The sequence below is a fragment of the Macaca mulatta genome, chromosome 19 (assembly GCF_049350105.2).
Source record: "Macaca mulatta isolate MMU2019108-1 chromosome 19, T2T-MMU8v2.0, whole genome shotgun sequence".
Taxonomy (NCBI): domain Eukaryota; kingdom Metazoa; phylum Chordata; class Mammalia; order Primates; family Cercopithecidae; genus Macaca; species Macaca mulatta.
Window position 1 is genome coordinate 9,313,989 of NC_133424.1, and position 17,737 is coordinate 9,331,725.

At 45.0% G+C, this 17,737-nt stretch overlaps 1 protein-coding gene across 34 annotated transcripts in view; it reads left to right on the forward strand.

Annotated features, from left to right (window-relative positions):
- HNRNPM (heterogeneous nuclear ribonucleoprotein M) overlaps window positions 1-17,737 on the forward strand; it is a 43,641-nt gene that overhangs the window by 16,830 nt on the left and 9,074 nt on the right. For 2 of the 34 annotated variants that reach the window (XM_077979812.1, XM_077979822.1), the window contains exons 3-12: window positions 1,161-1,238; window positions 2,220-2,313; window positions 3,949-3,987; window positions 4,105-4,140; window positions 4,843-4,996; window positions 6,161-6,210; window positions 7,406-7,466; window positions 9,978-10,079; window positions 13,252-13,296; window positions 13,755-13,832. In XM_077979812.1, the coding sequence (XP_077835938.1) occupies window positions 2,236-2,313; window positions 3,949-3,987; window positions 4,105-4,140; window positions 4,843-4,996; window positions 6,161-6,210; window positions 7,406-7,466; window positions 9,978-10,079; window positions 13,252-13,296; window positions 13,755-13,832 (643 nt within the window). In that variant the 5' untranslated portion in view covers window positions 1,161-1,238; window positions 2,220-2,235. Of the gene's footprint in view, window positions 1-1,160; window positions 1,239-2,123; window positions 2,132-2,219; window positions 2,314-3,948; window positions 4,141-4,842; window positions 4,997-6,160; window positions 6,211-7,405; window positions 7,467-9,977; window positions 10,119-13,251; window positions 13,297-13,754; window positions 13,833-17,737 lie in introns of all 34 variants that reach the window. The other 32 variants (XM_077979811.1, XM_077979821.1, XM_077979813.1 and 29 more) reach the window with 21 other exon arrangements.

Consider the following 17,737-nt stretch of genomic DNA (forward strand, 5'->3'; position numbering starts at 1 on the left):
AGGACTTGTTGAGGCCGTTAAGCAGGTTATTTTTACCCTTTTACTGCTAAACCAAACCGATCCAGAGGACAACAAAAGCCCATTTTTTGACTTTGGAGAGTCTGGTTAGAGATAGTTTTCTCCAGGGTAACACTTCACATTTGTTTTCTGTGTGCCATCTTCAAGTTCAGCAGCCATTTTGGTGGTTGTCTTGATGGATTCTAACATCTGGTCATGGTGGTCATGAATTGGCAATCCAAACCTTGAGGAAAATCTGCAGAAACTTTCGAAATGCTTTGTTTTCCCTTTTGTGTAGATTAGAATCATGTGAGTCTATTTAACTGTTTAAATACAAAATCTGAGCCCTAAATTTGAATTTATTTGTGTCCTTTAATGGGGAGGTTTAGAAAGCAGCAAGAATGAAGCCTGGCCTAATTCACTGAAGAGAATCCAGATGCTGCTCTGGTTTTGTGATCTTATTATATTCAAACATTCTGCCTCTACAGATGCGGAGCCTACTGTTGTGTGCAGGACCAGCTATAAAATTTGTGGGGCCCAACACAAAACGAAAACAAGGGCCGTCTTGTTAAAAAAACTAAGAATGTCATAGCAGCAATAACAGCCTTGAACCAAGCTCAGGGGGCCCGAGTGCGGGGCTCTGTACGATTGCACGGGTTGCTCACCCGTGAAGCTGGCCCTGCGTCCGTGTGTGCCTGTGAGCTTATACCTTCGCATACGTGCGTCCTTGTATTTATAGCATGTGAGCTCAGCCCGATGGCATCGCAATTTGTATGCATTTCACCTACTTGCCACCAATGAGAGTGTATGTGTAAAACTTCCTCCCTTCCCCAGAAAAGTAAATCATGCAGACTTCTTTCCTATAGATTTGGATTGCCTCTAGTCATGAATGAGTCTTCCAGACAGGGAAATTGATATGGAAATCTGTGGAATAGCTTGTTTGTGGTGGGAGGAAAATCAAGGACATATTGTTAACGTGTTTTCACCTACTTTTACTGCACACTTGTAATGCCTAGTTCGGTGGTTTAGAGAATATGGAGTGTTTCTGGGCTTTCTTATAAGGCAGAGGCTCCATACAAGGTTGCTGATGATTGTTCTAAATTCCCATTGTTTTCTTGGCTTTTCTCCCTTGGTTTATGTGTCGTCTGGAAACTGATTTGTAGTTGGTGAGGTAACATACGTGGAGCTCTTAATGGACGCTGAAGGAAAGTCAAGGGTAAGTGTCTGAGAGAATTTCTTCTGTGGATTTACTACATGAAAAATGTAACTGTATGGTGGCGTGGAATCGAATGAAATCAGGAAGGCAGTGAGTGCTCATGTTACAGTAGCTATGTTTGATTTTGCCAAACATTTGAGTGGGGTGGGAGGGGATTTGCAAACGGGAGTCCCGCTTTTCCAAATGGCTGGCCAAAGAGCTTTTTGGTATTCTGTTTGGATGCCCAATTTGGATAACTGGGGACCAATAGCAGCATTGTCTCTTTGTTAACAGAGGAATTGGCTGTGTGTGAATTATGCATGGAATTTTAGCGGTGGTATAATTAATGTAAAACGTGTGTTCTTGTCTAGAAAATGTTACTCTTGGTTGTTTGCTGAATTTGAAAGTTGTGTGAACCAAAGATTCCGAAAAGTTGCCTTTGTGCCAGTAAATTGTAAACCAAATATTAAAAACCTGAATGTTCAAAATTGGCCTAGTTTAAAGAGAACATAAACTATTTTCTGTCGTGCAATAGAATGGCTTAGAATAATCAAAAGGTTGAGCTTAACTTATGGAAGGGATGGATTTAGGAGGAATATGGTAAGGACTCGATTGAGTACAGAGGAAAGCAGATCTAAAGTTGGTGTGATTTCTTGGAGACCCTGAATTTAGGTCTGCTTATTAAACGTCAGCAGCTCTAGTGCAATGCTGGTAATGCGTAGGAGAAGGAGATATTAAGGAGCCCAGCTTTTAACAAGGAAGGCGAGGCGAGGCACTTCTGTCAGCTTCCCCTTAGAAGGGTTCATTTTAAAAGACTTTGTGACATAAATCATATTTTTAATTGGTTTGTAACTGTCATTGGTATTTACTGTTTTTTCTCTTCTTTTTCCCCTTCCTTGCTCTTCTGACTGGTCTCTGGCTTCCTCCAAAGGGATGTGCGTAAGTATCGTCTAGTTACTTACTGGTATTTGAGCCTTCTAACTTGTAGGACTGGTTTCACTCGACTCGTTTCCTTTTAACTCTATAGTGTTGTTGAATTCAAGATGGAAGAGAGCATGAAAAAAGCTGCGGAAGTCCTAAACAAGCATAGTCTGAGTGGAAGACCACTGAAAGTCAAAGAAGTAAGCTCTTAACACTGTGAATACTGTGTGTAATTGTTGAGTGATCCCACTTTGGAACAGGGAAAGACGGTCATGGTTCCAGACGGCATTTTACAAAGCAAGTGCCAGCCTGTTGTTTCTAATGAAGAGTGTTGGTCACAGCCTACAGCGGCCATTCCCTGCAAGGACTTTGGGGTGGTGGCCAAGCAGATCCTGGGTGGCTGCTGACCGCTGTCTAACATCTGTGATTTGTCTGAGGCCTCGTTGTCTCAGGGACTCTTAAACTGTGAGCCCGTGGGTTTGTGCCATTAAGTTTTACTCCGTCTAAACCTTCTTGTTGGCCCATCTTGTTTCTTTTTTTTAAAGTGAGTTTGTTCCAGCCTGGGCAACATGGTGAAACCTCATCTCTACAAAAGATACAAAAATTCGCCAGGCATGGTGGCGCATGCCTGTAGTCCTAGCTACTTGGGAGGCTGAGGCAGGAGGATCGTTTGAGCCCAGGATATGGAGGTTGCAGTGAGCTGAAATCACACCATTGCACTCCAGCCTGGGTGACAGAGTGAGACCCTGTCTAAAAAATAAAAAATAAAGTGAGTTTGTTATTCCTCAAACCTGCTTTCACATCTCATCTGAATCAAATATATTCCTCGAGGAAGAAGGTTTTTTGTTGATTAAATTCCTCTTGGCCGGGCGCAGTGGCTCACGCCTGTAATCCCCAGCACTTTGGGAGACCGAGCTGGGTGGATCATCTGAGGTCATGAGTTCGAGACCAGTCTGACCAACATGGTGAAACACTGTCTCTACTAAAAATACAAAAAATTAGCTGGGCGTGGTGGTGGGTGCCTGTAATCCATCTACTTGGGAGGCTGAGGCAGGAGAATCGCTGGAACCCAGGAGGCGGAGGTTGCAGTGAGCCGAGATTGCGCCATTGAACTCCAGCCTGGGCAACAAGAGCAAAGCTCCGCCTCAAAAAAAACATCCCTCTTGATTTCTTTTCACCTCTTCTCTTGGGGAGGAAGATGAGTAGATTGAGAGTGAAGCGTCGTAGGGTCTAAGGTCTCTCACATGTTATGGTGTCTTTTTTAGTGCTGATGGTGGTAAATGACAGGACAGAGAGTTGAAGAAGAGAGTCAGTACAGAGCTTCACAGACCTTCCCAGATGTTGTTTCACTGTGCAGCCCTCACACACATGCCTCCAACACCTGAAGGACTTGAAGGATGGGGGCGCTTGTGTGGTCTAGAACTGTTTCTCAAACTTCTGGAAGCCATTGACGGGGTTTGCAGAAATTACAAAGCCCCACTGATGAATTAGTAAGATTCAGCTATACCAAGCCCACGAAGCTCTAATTTCAGTCTGGCAGTTCTACATATATCAGCTAATCATGTTTCCTTCCCTACCCTGCTTTTCTTTTTTACTTAGTTCAGTTGAGAGCTATGTTTTTAGTGCTATATTTCATGCCTTTTCTTCCTTTCCTGTTCCTTTAGCTGGACTCTTCTAAGCTGGTAGTTGAGTTCATTTGACTTTCTTGTTAATAGATTTGAGAGATGCTTTCCAAACAACCTTTCAGTTTCTAAGTCTTGAGAATATCATTTACTGTGCAAGCATGGTTTGCGTTGTCACTGGGTCAAACGTAACACCATTTGTGCTTGTTTTAGGATCCTGATGGTGAACATGCCAGGAGAGCAATGCAAAAGGTGATGGCTACGACTGGTGGGATGGGTATGGGACCAGGTGGCCCAGGAATGATTACTATCCCACCCAGTATCCTAAATAATCCCAACATCCCAAATGAGATTATCCATGCATTACAGGCTGGAAGACTTGGAAGCACAGTATTTGTAGCAAATGTAAGTAAACAGAACCATCATCTAAAGTAGAAAATAACTTTATGAAATGACCTTGTCAGTATGTTATAAAAGTAATTCTGACATTTGAGAAGAAAAATATAAAGAAGGGTTGTGTTCTTGATTTCTTTAAAAATCAGCCGTATAGGTAGACTTTGTCTGCATTCCTAAGTCACAAGCTTGACCATGGTCTCATTGGGGCTGTGATTCCTGAGTTTTGCAGGTGTTTCCACAAGCAGTAACCGAGTCTGCATTCTCCGTTGGTTTATTTGTGCAGTTTTGGTGCAGAGTAAGAGTGTACGAGCAGAAGTGCACTGACACCTTCCTCTTATTGTGTCTGGGGTGAATGATACCTCCACCATTGCAAGGGGAGATATTTTTAGCAGAAAGTAGCTTGGGTGGGGTGGGGTATGGTAAAGCTTATCAGGGAAACAATTTTTTAAAAATGTTCAGAAAATGAGTATTAATTTGAAGTATGAGGTGACTTAAGTTTCTGAGAAAAGAAACCATATATTTAAGTACAGTTTATTTACAGTGAAGGCCAGGCTTTATAATCCTATTTTAAAATTTCCATTGCAGTTGATTAGTTTTTGTGACATTATTTCCTAATACTTTTTCCAACCAAAGCATGTCTCATTCACATAGTAAAAATGTGTTTCTTAAGACGTTTACATTGAGGTTTTTACCCCGTTCTTTCTCGATTAGCTGGATTATAAAGTTGGCTGGAAGAAACTGAAGGAAGTATTTAGTATGGCTGGTGTGGTGGTCCGAGCAGACATTCTTGAAGATAAAGATGGAAAAAGTCGTGGAATAGGCACTGTAACTTTTGAACAGTCCATTGAAGCTGTGCAAGCTATATGTATCCTTCTGCAGGAATTCAACTTGTGAACAATTTGACCTAAATTGCTGTGTTAGTAATGTAGGTTTGTGTGAGGAAGAGGTGACTGTGTATTAATGTTTTTTATGTGACTAGGGAGAATGCATTACTGTGGAATTAAAAGGTTCTCTGGGCCGGACCGGGCATGGTGGCTCAAACCTGTAATCCCAGCACTTTGGGAGACCGAGGCGGGCAGATCACTTGAGGTCAGGAGTTCGAGACCAGCCTGGCCAACATGGTGAAACCCTACCTCTACTAAAAATACAAAAATTAGCTGGGTGCAGTGGTGGATGCCTGTAATCCCAGCTACTCAGGAGGCTGAGGCACAAGAATCGCTTGAACCCGGGAGGTGGAGGTTGCAGTGAGCCAAGATCGGGCCACTGCACACCACCAGCCTGGGTGATAGAGTGAGACTCAGTCTCAAAAAAAAAAAAAAAAAAAAAAAAGGTTCTTTGGGGGTGGAGTTGATTCAATACAGTGTGGATAGAGGGGATGGTTAGAACATGGGCGTATGCCCATGAGTGGTCTTTCTACTGTTTTCAGAAGAGTCTAGGTTTGAAGGAGGAAGCCCAAAGAATGCACCACTAGAGAGAAACTGGGTTGTTATTTCATGTGTAATACATCCCTATAGGATTACTCACTCTCTCCAGTGAGTAGACATCATTTTGGAAGAGGACACTTCTCCTTGACCCTAGGCTTAGCCTAGAGTTTTAATCCCATGGAGAGTACCCCACAGGAGCACATTCATGCAACTCAGACGAGACCGTCTTGGCATGTCTTACCCAGAAAGCATGGTCCTTCAGTTTAGATAGTGGTAGATGCCTGGCCCATTGGCCACATTCAGAGAACCTTGATGCCACTGCTTAAGAGGATGGTTTGGTGAAATTATAAGGTTACAAATGAAGCTTCACACCTGAGGAATAAGCAGAAGTTGTCTTGTCCTCCCGCCGTCTTTATTTATTGTTCCTTTTATGTTTATTGTTGAAAGTATAATGAAGAATTGAAATTGCTCATAAATTCATCACTTAGAGGAACTGGTAGCAGTTGGAGTATTTTTCTTTCTTTCTCTCTCTCTTTTTTTTTTTTTTGTATTTCTCTTGTGCACATTTTTAGAATTGCAAGAAATAGCCTTAATTGTAATACCAGCTATGTTCAATGGCCAACTGCTATTTGATAGACCAATGCACGTCAAGATGGTAAGTCAGTAGGATCTTTCTGTGTGATATACTCAAGGCTAGCAAAAACATGGAATTAATAAGAATGTACACATATCCACTATAAAATATTTATGGATTAGTCTAAGTTAAATAAGGTGCAGTATGTTGAGTGAATTTGTGAGAGAAATAACATTTTGCTGGTCGGGCATGGTGGTTCATGCCTGTAATCCCAGCACTTTGGGAGGCTGAGGCGGGCGGATCATGAGGTCAGGAGTTTGAGACCAGCCTGACTAACATGGTGGAACTCCGTCTCTACTGAAAATACAAAAATTAGCTGGGCGTGGTGGCACGCACCTGTAGTCCCAGCTACTTGGGAGGCTGAGGCAGGAGAATCAACTTGAATCTGGGAGGAGGAGGTTGCAGTGAGCCAAGATCGTGCCACTGCACTCCAGCCTGGGCAACAGAGTGAGATTCAGTCTCAAAAAAAAAAAAAACAAAACATTTTGCTCATGGCAACTCTTGACTGCATTAGATATTTTTCCTTTTGCACAGTTGACTGTTCATGGCACATACAGGTAGTCACCTGGGTATCCTGGTTGAGCAAGTGATCTGTTTCAAAGAATAGTTACATATGTGGGGTTCCAGTTTTTCAGAGTATTACAGTATAATGTTTGGTTAGCATCAAATCTTTTGTGAACATAATTAAGTCATTGATTCAGACAGCTCTTAAAGGTCTGTTGGAGCATTTCAGTCTTAATAAACATTTGCTCTGCCGTGGCTGTGCCAAAGATAATAATTACTACAGGCATGACTGGAACATGCTGGGGGCAATCTAGTCGGGGCTCAAATTCAGGAAAAAGATAAAAGAAACTATAAAGCAATTTTTTCATTACTGTAAATAGAATAGTTAAGTTTTTTGAATAGATGATAGATTCATATGACTCAAAAGTCAAAAAATATGAAAAGATAGCGTGAAGATAGTGTGAGTCCTACTTGGACTTCTTGCCCAGGTCCCCATTATCCCCCACGATAATATCCATATGTCTTTTGATCCTTCACCTTGACATAAAATAGGAAGCACGCTGCACATACCTTTCCACCCTTGCATATTACTCCATGGTGTGGATAATGTGTTTAGCCAGTCCTCTCTTGATGGGGGGCCATTTCAGTCTTCGGCTGTGGCAAACACTGCTGCACTGGATACTGAGATTTATTCGTTTTCTTTCTCTTTCAGGATGAGAGGGCCTTACCAAAAGGAGATTTCTTCCCTCCTGAGCGTCCACAACAACTTCCCCGTAAGTGTTTCAGTGATTAGGGCTGAGAGTTTGAATTTGAGTTATACTAAGAAACAGAAAATTACCATAAAGTTTCACTTGAACCTGTGCCAGGTTAGCCCTCAGTTCTCTTGGCCAATTCTTTTCTATAGATTTTTCAGGGCGAGAAATGAGCAGAGATTCACAATTTGAGGATATTGTTAGGATTACCTCGTGTTAATCCTAGGATTGTAATACCAAAATGTAGAGGATGTGGTTAGGCATTTTGAAAGTGTCCTGGGGAGGGAAGAATCAGAACCTGTGAAGGGAATAAAAACCAGGCTGCACTCTAATTCAGAAGATATTGGTTAGTCCCATGTGCACTAGCAGTGCACACTAGACATCTACACAGAAATTCGTACACAGTTGTTTGCAGCAGGATGACAGACACATGCTGCGGTGTGGATGAACCTTGATTTCATCTACAGGAAATGCTCCACATAGATAAATGCATAAAGGCAGAAAGTAGATTAGTGGTTGCCTGTGGCCAGGAAGGAGTAAGTGGGGACGGGACTGCTAATAAGGTTGGATTTCTTTTTTGGGTGATGAAAATATTCTGGAATTAAATGGTAGTGATAGTTGCCTATCTCAATATACTAAAAACCACTGAATACTTTGAGTGAGTTTTATGGTATGTGAAGGGTCTTGAACAAATAATTTCTATGCAGAGGGGAAAGGGATCGGCTATTTGTGACACCCAGGTGAAAAATCTGTCTTGTGACAGGGAAGGCTAGTTGATGGGCCACCACGTAGGTAGAAGTGGCAAATATTAGTGCAGAGTCCTACGTAAGCCGGAGACGGGAAGCCAGAACCTGAGTGCAGACAGCAGTGGGACATTTCAGGGAGTCACTGGCACAGGTAAAGCCCTCCTGGAGAAGGAAGATGGGTGAGGGTGAGAGGCCTGTGTGTGCTGTGCTGCGGGGACCTCCACCAGGTGGGTTGAGGGGGCCTGGTCTGGAGCAGCAGCTCAAGCTGAGGGCCCTACTCACTTACTGAGTTGGATGGGAGCCCAGGCCAGAGCACCTTTGCAGCGTAGCATTAAGGCAGCATGACAGATGTATCTTGAAGGGAAATCTGTGGCTTCATGAGAAGGCTCGTTTGTTGAAAGTCAACATTAGTTAGAGAAGGATTACATTTCCTGGACATAACATACTCATTTCCCAAATAAATTGTCTGTGTGCTCATCTGAGCAGCGGTCACCCTGGACCGTGGTAGTGGCTGTTGTTGACTCTTGTTTTGGATCAGGAGGTGGAGCACACTGCTCCAGGGAGCCATGGCTCTTGGTCTCCCAGCCATTTCAGAGGCTTGACTTCAAAGCCTTCAGTGTTTTGAGGAGTAAGTAACCTTGGTGATCTCTTGCTGCTGTTGCTGTGCAGTTAAAGATGGAATGTTAATCAGGTTAAACGCCTGGGAAGTAGTGGCAGGTTTTATTTACTTTTTAAATGAATTTTGTTTTCTTTCTTTCCTTTCTTTCCTTCCTTCCTTCCTTTTTCTTTTTCTTTCTTTCTTTTTGATGGAGTTTCACTCTGTCACCCAGGCTGGAGTGCAGTGGCGTGGTCTTGGCTCGCTGCAACCTCCATTTCCTGGGTTCTAGTGATTCTCCTGTCAGCCTCCCGAGTAGCTGCGATTATGGGTGTGCGCCACCATGCCAGGCTAATTTTTGTATTTTTAGTAGAGATGGGGTTTCGCCATGTTGGCCAGGATGGTCTCGAACTCCTGACCTCAGGTGATCCACCTGCCTTGGCCTCCCAAGGTGCTGGGATTTCAGGCCTCGTGAGCCATCGCGCCTGGCCTTGTTATAATTTTTGAAACCTTACCTGGTTGTAGTTTAAGCCTCAGATGGTGGTTACCCCAAATATTGCAAGTGTCAGCTCTTTTGGCTGTTTCCAGAGACCAGCCTGTATTTCTGTGTCCCTGTTTGTGTTGGTAGAGCATGGAGTTGAGTGTGGGCTGGGTATCCAGTTGTGGGTTAGGAAGCTTTGGGGGAAGGAAGATAGGTTCTTTGAATACATACATTAGGTTCATTGTTACTAAAACCACCCAGATTCAGAGAGTAGCGTACATCCAGGATGTTGATTGGCTGGTTTGTAACGTGTTTTTTCATGAGAAACGTCCTTTGGGCTACTAGGGATTGGGCACATTTGTGCTGCTTGCCACCTGATGTCTTGAGTCACCTTTTTTGATCAGTTCTCAGTCCATGGGTTAGTGAAACAAATAGGCTCTCAAGAATCTTAGTGTGGGGGTTGTTAACTTTCCCCTGTGTTGGTTTTCAGCCGCCTTTGTTGTATACACACATATCCCAAACGCCAGAACAAGGTTCTGTTTCCAAATGTGCTGATGTTGAATTTTGCATTGGGCCCTGGGGTCACTGGTGGGTGGGGGTGGGTAGGCTGGAGTGGATAGCTGCAACTCACTAAACAAAGACTCTTTTCCTTTGAGGGTCAAGGTTTGCTAAATAGGGGAAAACTAAACTTCTTTCTCTTTTCCTTCCAGATGGCCTTGGTGGTATTGGCATGGGGTTAGGACCAGGAGGGCAACCCATTGATGCCAATCACCTGAATAAAGGCATCGGAATGGGAAACATAGGTCCCGCAGGTGAGAATGATAGTGCACCTTGCTTGGGGTTTTGGGGAAGTGAAAATTATTAATTATTGGGGCAACTGGACTTTGAGTAGTTTAAATGGAATAAATAGTTAACTGGGACAAAATTCCCTCCTATTCATCTCTGCCTCATTTTTAATAAAGGCAGTATTTTGTATTTTTATCAAGTTGAATCCTTGTTTAAAGTCATTATACTTTTTCATTGTAACCTCACGACAACCTTCTAAGCTGAAATAGTTGTGCCATTTGATAAGAGGAGGCAAGCCAGAGAGTTGCTCTTGCTCAAGGTCACACTGTCAGTTAGTGACAGGCTGCAGGTCTCCTGACCACAAGACCATAGCACTGCTGCAGTACCCTGAAAAGTGTCTTACCAAGACCCCGTGGGCCCTCCTGGTGTTTGCACAGCTGCTGCTAGAGAGCTAGGGGCATTGATAGATGCAAAAAAGGTGGAGAGGCCAGGCGCGCTGGCTCATGCCTGTAATCCCAGCACTTTGGGAGGCCGAGGTAGGCAGATCACAAGGTCAGGATTTGAGACCATCCTGGCCAACATGGTGAAACCCCATCTACTACAAATACAAAAATTAGCTGGGTGTGATGGCATACGCCTGTAGTCCCAGCTACTTGAGAGGCTGAGGCAGGAGAATTGCTTGAACCCAGGAGGCGGAGGCTGCAGTGAGCCAAAATCGCGCCACTGCACTCCAGCCTGGGTGACAGAGCGAGACTCCGTCTCAAAGAAAAACGGTGGAGAGGGCCTCACTCTGTGACAATGTGGCCGTCACAGGAAACATGGTGGACAGTGTTGTCTTTAAGAAGACAGGGATCCGCCGGGCGCGGTGGCTCAAGCCTGTAATCCCAGCACTTTGGGAGGCCGAGACGGGTGGATCACGACGTCAGGAGATGGAGACCATCCTGGCTAACACGGTGAAACCCCGTCTCTATTAAAAAATACAAAAAACTAGCCGGGCGAGGTGGCGGGCGCCTGTAGTCCCAGCTACTCGGGAGGCTGAGGCAGGAGAATGGCGTGAACCCGGGAGGCGGAGCTTGCAGTGAGCTGAGATCCGGCCACTGCACTGCAGCCTGGGTGACAGAGCGAGACTCCGTCTCAAAAAAAAAAAAAAAGAAGACAGGGATCCCAGCACCCGAGGTCAGGAATTTGAGACCAGCTTGGCCCACATGGCAAAACTCCATCTCTACTAAAAATACAAAAATTAGCCGGGCGTGGTGGCTTGCACCTGTAATCCCAGCTACTCGGGAGGCTGAGGCAGGAGAATCACTTGAACCCGGGAGGTGGAGATTGCAGTGAGCTGAGATGACATGACTGCAATTCAGCCTGGCAACAGAGCGAGACTCTGTCTCAGAAAAAAAAAAGCAACTGCATGAAAGCTTCAATGTGTAGAATAAACTCAGGCTTTGCTGTTTAGCATTTTCATTTCTGTATAATGATGTATTTTGATTCTATTAAGGAGTATTTCATTTTAATGACTTCAGACTTTGGTCTTTGTTAGAATCCTTTGAAATTGGAATTTGGAAGCCCCTCTATCCCACCATTGTCAGTGTTGCATATCGCTAGATTCTTCCAGGGTCACCCTGGGGCTGACTTAAGTTCTGGGCCACGACTTCAAATGGCTCTAACGTTTCCCCCTGACCCAAAACACACACACCCCACGTCTGACATCTAAACAGAAAGACTGGGGGTTGGGGAGGAAGTCTTGGTGTTTTTAGGAACTGGTTTTTATTTTGAAGATTTTACCTTTAACAGGGACTTTTTAAAAATCTATTTCTGTTCCCTAAAATTTTCTAAAAAGTTTATGTTCCGTAGAATGTGTCTTACAATTGTTTCCATTTCATGTTTAATACTGCCTAGCTTGAGGCCTGTGTGTGTGTGTGGTGTGGTGTGGTGGCTCACGCCTGTAATCCCAGCAATTTGGAGGCCAAGAGTTTGAGACTAGTCTAGGCAACATAGTGAGACTCAACCTCTACAAAATATAAAAAAAATTAGCGGCCGGGCGCGGTGGCTCAAGCCTGTAATTCCAGCACTTTGGGAGGCCGAGACGGGCGGATCACAAGGTCAGGAGATCGAGACCATCCTGGCTAACCCGGTGAAACCCCGTCTCTACTAAAAAATACAAAAAACTAGCCGGGCGAGGTGGCGGGCGCTTGTAGTCCCAGCTACACGGGAGGCTGAGGCAGGAGAATGGCGTGAACCCGGGAGGCGGAGCTTGCAGTGAGCTGAGATCCAGCCACAGCACTCCAGCCTGGGCGACAGAGCGAGACTCCGTCTCAAAAAAAAAAAAAAAAAAAATAGCCAGATGTGGTGGCGTACACCTGTAGTTCCAGCTACTTGGGAGGCTTAGGCAAGAGGATCACATGAGGCTGCAGGGAGCTATGACCATGCCACTACATTCCAGCCTCAGTGACAGGAGACCCTGTCTCAAAAAAAAAAAAAAAAAAAACCCTGCCCGACTGGGTCATTAAACTGTGTAGATCCCATAGAAAAAAATTAGCTAGGCGTGGTGGCAGGCGCCTGTAATCTCAGCTAGTCGGGAGGGTGAGGCAGAAGAATTGCTTGAACCTGGGAGGTGGAGGTTGCAGTGAGCCAAGATTGTGCCATTGCATTCCAGCCTGGGTGGCAATACTGTGTCTAAAAAAAAAAAAATTTTTTTTTTTTAGCTATATATATATTTTTTTGAGTGGGAGTCTCGCTCTGTCGCCCAGGCTGGAGTGCAGTGGCTGGATCTCAGCTCACTGCAAGCTCCGCCTCCCGGGTTTACGCCATTCTCCTGCCTCAGCCTCCCGAGTAGCTGGGACTACAGGTGCCTGCCACCTCGCCCGGCTAGTTTTTTGTATTTTTTTTTTTTTAGTAGAGACGGGGTTCACCGTGTTAGCCAGGATGGTCTCGATCTCCTGACCTCGTGATCCGCCCATCTTGGCCTCCCAAAGTGCTGGGATTATAGGCTTGAGCCACTGCGCCCGGCCCAGCTATATGATACTTGACAGTTGAAATGGTAGGGGCTTTTTTTCTTGCTAATTAAAATATATAAAATATACTTGTCATCAGGGATTTTCTTTTGAGTTCTTTTGCTGGTTTGGAATTATGCTTTTTAAGTTCAAATGTTATTTACTGCTTTGACATAATTTTAGTTTGCATTGACTTTTTCTTTTTAAGGAATGGGAATGGAAGGCATAGGATTTGGAATAAATAAGATGGGAGGTAAGAAATTTAAAATGAAGTACAAGCATAATCACTTTTAGGCATGGTTTTCTCTCTTTCCTCTTTTCTTTCTTGTTTAAACCCTGCATGAAATTCTCTTTGGTTTCAGTTTGAGTCTAGAAATGACTTCCTCCTGCCTGTCCATCCTTCCAGCGGGTGTCTTGGCTTTTGGTTCTGGCTGTCTCACTAACTAGCTCTGTGACCTTGGGCAGACCACTCCATCTCTGTGCCTCTTTTTGCTTGTCTGTTCATTGAGGGGGTTGGATCAGAGCAGCTTTTTGAAGGTGGTGATTTTTAAACAAGGGTGCTAGCATTTTTTTGTTTTTCAGAAGCCCTTAAACTTGATAGATAAGTTCTTGGCAGAAGATACCCCAGTTGAAACGTGATAGAATTTTTCTTTCCCTGCTCAGTCTAAGCAGTCTTGTTGGGTGATGCTGAAATGTGAACATCTCTTGCAGGAATGGAGGGGCCCTTTGGTGGTGGTATGGAAAACATGGGTCGATTTGGATCTGGGATGAACATGGGCAGGATAAATGGTAAGCATCGTGTTTTCTTCCTGCTTTCACCCACCCTTTGTCGGCTGTTGCCTCTCAGGTGACCTTAGGCTACAGACCCACTGAATAAGTGATTTCTCACTTCTGCTTTTCAGCCGAATCAAATGTCTTTTGAATTGCCTTAAATATTTCAAGAACTAGACATAATAGTCGACTTACTTCACTTGGTCGCTAGTCTTTGAGCTGTCCTGTGTTCCCAAGCTCTGCAGTAATATTCGAGTACAGTGTTAAAAAGCATGTACATGTTTGTGGTTATGGTCTCTTGAGTATGAGGGATTCTTTAAAGTTTGTGATCAAGTTTGTCTGTCTCTAGGAGCGCTGGAAGGGGTAGTTCTTGGTCATCTGTCCCAGCTGCAAGTTGTCCATAGAGGTGTTAATAAAAAAAGAGCCTTGTCTACAGGCTCTTTTAATTTAGTATTTGCATTATGCAAATTCTGGTTTAGTGTAATTCAAATCCTTCACCAACTTTTCTTTTCTTTTTTTTTTCTTTTATTTTTAATGAGACAGGGTCTCACTCTTTTGCCCAGACTAGAGTGCAATGGTGCGATCTTGGCTTACACTGCAAGCTCCACCTCCCAGGTTCAAGTGATTCTCCTGCCCCAGCCTCCTGAGTAGCTGGGGTTACAGGTGTACGCCACCACGCCTGGCTAATTTTTATATGTTTAGTAGAAACGGAGTTTCACCATGTTGGCCAGGCTGGCCTCGAACTCCTGACTTCAGGTGATCCGCCCACCTCAGCCTCCCAAAGTGGTGGGATTACAGGCGTGAGCCACCATGCTCGGCCCCCACCCCCAACTTTTTGACAGAAATATAATGATAATATAATAACAATGTAGTATTGCATTTATTCCTTGTGAGAACCACATGATACGTACATACTGGTATCCCCGTTTCATCCAAAACTGAGGCACAGAGAGTGACATGCCTAAGTCACGTGACTGGTAAACGGTGGTGCCTGCATGTGAACCCAGGCTGTCTGGCTCCAGAGCCTGGCACTTCATCACGTGGGAATCCTGCCTTCTAGAAGTGCCTCCAGCACAGCACTTAGCCCACGGCACCAGCAGGGCTACAGAGTGTGCATGATAAATTGGAAATCTTCCTTTTTGAAATCCTCTATGTGTTGGTGACTCTTTGACCTTCCCCTTCACCACAGGAAAGCTGCTGCTTTTTTACACAGAAACTTTCTTGGAATGGGAAGTCATTAGGAATTTGGGTATAAACCTTCCTTTGCGGGTCTGTCATAACAGAGAATGTGAAAATGGTACAAGGACAGACATCACTGTCAGGCTTGAAAGGCGGCTGTCCCCGGTGATCAGGCCCTTCCAGTGCACAGGGAGCAGTGGGGCATGATGTGTGTTGCCCTCTTCATGGGTGCCTTGTTCTAGAAGCTAGTAAAAGGATGTAGGAAAGTCGTCACCATTAGTTAGTAATAAAGCAACAAAGGTCTCTGTTTCCAGCGTACATTCAAGCTTGCCTGTAACTTGTGTGTGCTTGGGATTTTATTTATTTATTTATTTTATTTATTTTTTTTGTTGTTGTTTGTTTTTTTTTCTTTGAGACGGAGTCTCACTCTTGTCTTCCAGGCTGGAGTGCAGTGGCATTATCTCGGCTCAATGCAAGCTCTGCCTCCTGGGTTCACGCCATACTCCTGCTTCAGCCTCCCGAGTAGCTGGGACTACAGGCCCCCGCCACCACGCCCGGCTAATGTTTTGTATTTTTAGTAGAGACGGGGTTTCACTGTGTTAGCCAGGATGGTCTCGATCTCCTGACCTCGTGATCCGCCCGCCTTGGCCTCCCAAAGTGTTGGGATTACAGGCGTGAACCACCGCGGCCAGCTGGAATTTTAATTTTTAAAAAAAGTTTCATACATCTGGCTTGGTAAAATGTTACTCAGAGCAGATTAGTCTGGGTGTGCTGGCTGACGCCTATAATCCCAACACTTTGGGAGGTCGGGGTAAGAAGATTGCTTGAGCTCAGGAGTTCAAGATCAGCCTAGGCAACATGGCAAAACTGCATTTCTCTCTCTCTCTTTTTTTTTTTTTTAAAAAAGAACAGATTAGTCATTAAAAGGGAATTTTGAGTTGTTGCTGTGAGGAGCAGAGTGGTGCAGTTTAGAAGTAGATGGAAACCAGGATGGGTTGGCCTGGGAGCTGTGCTGAGCTGTGTAACACAGTTGGTGGTGAACTGGCAGGTGTAATCTCGCAATCAGGATTCAGAGCCTGGGGTAGGCAGTGGCAAAGGATTCCAAGTGCCGATTCTCTGGAGAACCACAAATGGAGTGTGTGTTCCTAGACTGTTCTTAGATGTTCTGAGATATGGCACTCAGAGTGCTCCCCGTGCCCTCTGCAGCTGAGAACAGAGACTCCCTCCCACTTGATTGGCGTTCTTCGGTTTGGGTGGGATGAGCTCTAGAGCCCTTGGGCACTGCAAGGAAACTGTTCATCACACTGGAGGAAGAATTGAAGCAGACGTTTGGGTTTAATGAAATGTTAGTTCATGACTAGAGTGTAGCCATTATGGTCATGGGTGCTCCCATCAGACTGCTGGTCATGCAGGTTCCCAGGGCCCACACTCAGCATGAGTCAAATCTTGATAGAGTGGCTATAAAAATGTAAATCAAAAGATCGTTAAATGTTGGCCAAGCACGGTGGCTCACGCCTGTAATCCCAGCACTTTGAGATTAACGTTGAAAAAAAAAAAAAAGAGGGCCGGGCGCAGTGGCTCAAACCTGTAATCCCAGCACTTTGGGAGGCCGAGATGGGTGGATCACGAGGTCAGGAGATCGAGACCATCCTGGCTAACACGGTGAGACCCCGTCTCTACTAAAAAATACAAAAAAACTAGCCGGGTGAGGTGGCGGGCGCCTGTACTCCCAGCTACTCCGGAGGCTGAGGCAGGAGAATGGCATGAACCCGGGAGGCGGAGCTTGCAGTGAGCTGAGATCCGGCCACTGCACTCCAGCCTGGGCGACAGAGCAAGACTCCGTCTCAAAAAAAAAAAAAAAAAGAGAGAGATTGTTAAATGTCAAAAACTGACTGTTGTGAGGCAGTATTTGACAATAAAAATGCTACCCTTTGTGGGTGTAAATTGGAGTTCACAGTGCTCCCTGAGCTCTGGGGCCCTGTTGACAGCCAACAAGATGAGTTGTGAGGCCCTTGCCAACATGCTGATGCCAGCCTGTGGCATGCTCATCTGGAGTGGGGTGCTGCCTTCTTGCAGAGAGGTGGCAGGATGGAAGGAGAGCAGCAGAGCTCCATGAGGATGCCACTGCAGGGCTGCAGGGTTCTGTCGCCCTGCCCTCCCACCCCCGCCACTGACTCCTGGGCTCTGCTGTCCAGCAGATAGCACCCGTGAGGACCATGCTGAACCATGAGGTCACTTGGGTTAATTCAGACTGGGAATGTTAAGCCCACCATTGGCAGCCAGTCCTTGTTAATTCATAATGTGCTCCTACTGCCACATCTCTAATGGAGTTGCTTATTTTATTGAAAGATAGGGACTCAAGGTGTTCATTACATCGCACCTGACATTTCTCAGGAGTGAGATTAATAATAACTAGATTCTTCAAGGCCCTCTCAGCATGGGAGGGAAAGATTCTTCAAGGACCTCGCAGCATGAAAAGTGTGATCCCCATTTCAGCCTGTATGAGATGAACACACAAGGAAAGAAGTGGCCAGCGGTAGGAATCATGAAAGGCCTTCTCAAGCAAGTGACCACTGTGGTGGGCCTTTCCCCAGAGAAGCTAGGACCTTTGTTTTAAAAGACATTGTAAGGCTGGGTGTAGTGGCTCACACCTGTTATCCCAACACATTGGGAGGCTGAGGCAGGAGGATCACTTGAGCTCAGGGGTTCAAGACCAGCCAGGGCAACATAGTGAGACCTCCTTT